The sequence below is a fragment of the Octodon degus genome, unplaced genomic scaffold, assembly GCF_000260255.1.
Source record: "Octodon degus isolate 3935 unplaced genomic scaffold, OctDeg1.0 scaffold00004, whole genome shotgun sequence".
NCBI classification, from domain to species: domain Eukaryota; kingdom Metazoa; phylum Chordata; class Mammalia; order Rodentia; family Octodontidae; genus Octodon; species Octodon degus.
Genome location: NW_004524580.1, coordinates 2,508,748 through 2,513,389, shown reverse-complemented (window position 1 = coordinate 2,513,389; position 4,642 = coordinate 2,508,748). Strand labels below are relative to the sequence as shown.

General features: G+C 37.6%; 1 protein-coding gene across 1 annotated transcript in view; it reads right to left on the bottom strand.

Annotated features, from left to right (window-relative positions):
* Glipr1l2 (GLIPR1 like 2) overlaps nucleotides 1–4,218 on the bottom strand; it is a gene marked incomplete at its 3' end in the record, with an annotated part of 47,573 nt that extends 43,355 nt beyond the window's left edge. The window contains exon 1 of the mRNA XM_004623882.1: nucleotides 3,985–4,218. Coding sequence (XP_004623939.1) covers nucleotides 3,985–4,218 — 234 coding nt within the window. The remainder of the gene's footprint in view (nucleotides 1–3,984) is intronic.
* Nucleotides 4,219–4,642: the final 424 nt, after the last annotated feature.

Sequence of the window (4,642 nt, the reverse complement as noted above, 5' to 3'; positions counted from 1 at the left end):
TTTTTTTTTTTTGTATTTTAGGGAAGGGTCTATAGGGTGTTCAGGGTCTCACTACTAGATCAGACTCGTAGTGATCCACCTGTTTACAGCCTCCCAAGGATTACAGAATTAATTTTTTTTAATTATAGACCTCAACATCATATATTTCATGGTTGTTCAGGCATGCAGATATAAGAGCTTTTTTTAAAAAAAACAATTAAATTCTGAAAAAATTACACCCAGTCTCATTCATCCCGGGGGCAGGGCCAGCATGGCAGACCGGGGATCAAATCCCGGCCCCTGTGTCTGCTTGCAGGTGCTTTAATCTGCTCAGCTATATGACCAGCCCTGGTCTTTTCAATAGGTATCAACACAAAGATTCAACAAGTTCAAGTCTTGAACAGAATGAATGAATGAATAAATAAATAAATAAATAAATAAATAAATGCATACTTTGCACCAGCATAGTAAAACTACAGGCCAAAAGAGAAAAAAACAGTATTTAAGATACCTGATGATGAAAGACAAATTAACTTTAAAAGAGCAAAATTTAGATCTGAAATTTCAAACTTTGGTTTAAAATCCAGGATTTCAGATTCACTAGGTCTAGGGAAGTGCCTAAGAATTTTATTTATAATAAATTGACAAGTAATATGCATGTTTTTGGCATAATAAAGTGCTAAGTTGAACTAACAGAAGAAATATCAAAAGCAACAGGGAAAGCCAGAAGATAATACTGAATGAAAACCCTATCATTCAAGAGTAAGTGTGAAATAAAGATTTTTGGATATAGAAACACTGACTTTATTATTTATACATCCTTACTGAATGAACTGTTAAAAAGTGTACTTTAGGAATAAACAAATTGAATCTAGAAAGAAGTGGGATATAAGAAGGCATGATTAGCAAAGAAATTGGTTTTGATAAATCTGAACAAACATTAAAAATAATTTATAATGAAATAATAATTAAACAATGTCTTCTGTGCTATGTGAATGTATGTGTGTGGTATTGGGGATTGAACCTCAGATTTTATAAACTGTATCTCTGGACTTTTAAATTTTTTTTTGAAATACAGTTTCAGGGGCCAGGGAAATGGCTCAGTAGAATAAGCGCTTCCCTGGCAAGGGCAAAGGTCTGAGTTTAATCCCTGGTTCCAACAGAAAAAAAAAAAGAAAAAAAACCCCCAACTTTCCTTTCTTTGGGGCTGGCAAGATGGCTCAGTAGAATAAGTTCTTCCCTGGCAAGTGCAAGGGCCTGAGTTCAGTCCCCAGTTCTGCAAAATAAATAAATAAATAAATAAATAAATAAATAAATAAATAAATAAATTTCTGAAATAATAGTTTCATTAAGTCACTATATTGCTCAGGGGTCTGGAACTTGGATCTTCCTGTCTCTGTATCTTGAGTGCTAGGATTATAGGCAGGCACCACTATTCCCAGTTAATACCTTCTTAAAATAACCAATGGATCACCAAAACCAGATAAATGAGAGTACAAATAAAAATGAAAATAATGTACTCAGTCATGGGACATAGTAAAGCTAGAGATAAGATAAAAGTGTACAATATGGCAGATTACACTTAAAAAAATGAAAACTCCTCCTCAACAGTTTAACCTGTACATTCTCCTTAGAAATCTGAGTAGAAGCTTCTATTACCCTGCAACTCTTATATCTGCACGCCTGAACAACCATGAAATATATGATGTCAAGGTCTATAATAAGCTCCAAGGATGCCCCTTTGGACAATGTCTGAGGAGTTCTCTAAGAGCCTGGATAGGTGAATGTGGTGAAATCAAGTTATAGTCAGTAGCTTTAGTCCTGATGGTATTAATAAAACAAGCGTTTTGTTTTATTAATACCATCAGGACTAAAGCTACTAAAATGTTAAATATTACAGTATGTATTTTTTACCACTAATTTTTGAAACCATTTTCTTTTTTGTATTTTAAAACAATGTTAAGCAAATTAATAGCATGGACATAAAAAGAAAGTACTCATAATTTAAGTGTTTTGAGGTCTTTTTATGTTAGGAAGGAAATTATTGTTGCTTATTAATTTTGGAATTTGCAGTGTGAAGCATGTAAATAACAAAGTCAAGACCAACCAGTAAAGAATAAAAAAAAACCCTATGATTTCTGAACATGTATTCTGTATTTGGAGCTCTAAATATAACAGTATTAAAGTATTTACATTTATTATTTATTTACTACAAAGTATTTGGTAAAAATATACAAGCACTTTTAGAAGAAACAGAAAAATTTGGGTGGAGTTTTATTTATTTGTATTTTAGAGAAGGGTCTACAGGGTGTTCAGGGTCTCACTACTAGATCAGACTCGTTGTGATCCACCTGTTTACAGCCTCCCAAGAGCTGGGATTACAGGCGTGTGCCACCACATCCAGTCTCAATTGCCATCTCATTGCGCCCCAGGGGGTCGGGCCAACACATCAGGTCTGGGGATCAAACCCAGGCCCCTGTGCAGGTGCTTTAATTCACTGAGCTATTTGGCCGGCCCTTAGGTGGAGTTTTAAAACTATAGTTAAAATATCATTATTTTAAACATGTTCATATTTTGAATTATTGAAAGTGGGTTCATAAGTATGTTTTATACTTTATATTTTAAATATTGTATAATTTTTAAAGATTAGAATTATAAAACATTTTGGAAAACATTACATGTTTATTAATTTTTTGGAGGAAGGATAATTACAAATTTGGAAGAAATAAACACAAAATATGAGAAATATATCGCTAAAACTCCTGAACATCACAGAATTCTATGGCTAAATTCACAAGATGAAAGTCTGGCTTGGAAAAAACTGTGTTCAGCAAAGGTGACCACAGTGGTATCCTGGTGAATTATCAGTTGGTTCCAGGAAGCGCAATAGTACCAAAATCTTAGGGTATAAAAACATTGTTTTGCTCAGAAAGGGGTACAGATGAGAGGCAATCCCCTAGGTCAATTCTAGTTCATCCATTCAGTGCCAAACAATGAACACCAGGACAAAATTTTTACATTAAGATGCGAGCACCAAACTCAATGAATTTCAAAGCAGTAAAGACTCAAAGTATGGCTGTACATATAAAGAAAAGCTGTGTATATGGGGAGATGGTAATAATACAAAAGGTACAGAAAATAAGACTTACAAAAATCAAACACTTAATTTATTTATTCTGAATTTGAGATTGTTGGTAAGGAACAACCCTGAAGGAGATGAAGGGACGTGTAGGAAGGTCATCTTTGCAATAAGGCAAGTCAGAAGCTCTGGAATGTCTGCTAGGAGGGTAGTTATGTTCCTGTTGGATTTTGTAGCCATTTTTAATGACTATCATAAAATCTCCGCAACAATGACAATTACTGTGAATGAGATGTTAAAAGAAAATGGGATAAGAGCTGCGGCAACAGCAAGCACAACACTCTAGAGAATGCAAAATCAGGGTTTAATCTGGATAAGGAGACTACGAAGGAAAATATGAGGTGGGTGCCAAAAAAATTCAATAATCAAAATAAATTTTATTTTAAAGGTCAGAATTAATGTGAAAACTTCCATTATGGGAAAAATTCAAAATTTTAAATAAAAGCATAAACTGAACTTGCACTTGCCTCTCCCTGAAATGTGCCTGGTTTGACTCAAATACATACCAAGGATGCTGTCTTTTTCAAAATTAAATGTTCATTACTGATATTTCTGCACTGATTTTTAATTAAGGGGGAAAAAAAAAAACCCCTCATTGCTCTAAAGTGCCTTGAACTGGTGGCCTGTTGCCTTCGCACCTCTGGCGACCGCCTCCTCTTGCCTCGGGCTGCATCCTACACCACATCATGCGGTAACCACGTATTGCCGGGGCGGCGCACTTACGTGTTCAGTGCTGAGGTCCTAAATTATAAGTAGAGTTCTCGAGATTCTCAGGACTCAGAGCAGGCGGCTTAAATTTACCTACCCAGAAGGAAGCCCCATGACAAGGGAAGCGGGAGGCCTAGGGAACCGCCTTCGCGCCTCACCATGAAGCGCAGGTTCGCCCCTCCAGGCGAGACCTGGCCGCGGAGCTCATTGTGGAGGTCCACATACTCATTGATGAAGTCTACGTCTTCCTCGTGCGGCAAAAAATTGGCACTCGGTCCGGAACCCAACAGAAGTATCCACAACTCACAAAACCACAGCTTCCAAAACCTCCCCAGCACCAGAGGCAGCAATTGCGAGCACCATGCCAGGTGGACGGGCCTCAGCGCTTTCATGGTCCACCAGCACCGTACGCTGCCTGCGCATGCGCCAGCCCACCCTGCGCCTGCCCAGCTACGGATGCCGCGGGGAAGGCTGGGTACCAGAAAGCGGAAGAGGAAGTGGAGGGACAGGGCGAGTCGCAACTTCCGGGTGGAGCAAGCTCGCAGTAATTGCTACCTACTAACTGAATGGGGGACGACTTAAATGAGTGCTGTACAGGCTTTTCACTGTTCTAGTCTCGCAAAGTATCGTTATCTAGAGTTGATTTCTGAAATAGGACGCTGGGTCTTTGTACTTGTAAGTTTGTATGACAAATGCCAGCTGCTGAATAATATGTTTGAGGACTCTTCTACCTATGCAACGGAAAAATGGTTTCTGGATTGCTGATAAAAATTCAATTAACCTTTTTTTTTTTCAATCCCTATTCATTGAGTTAGA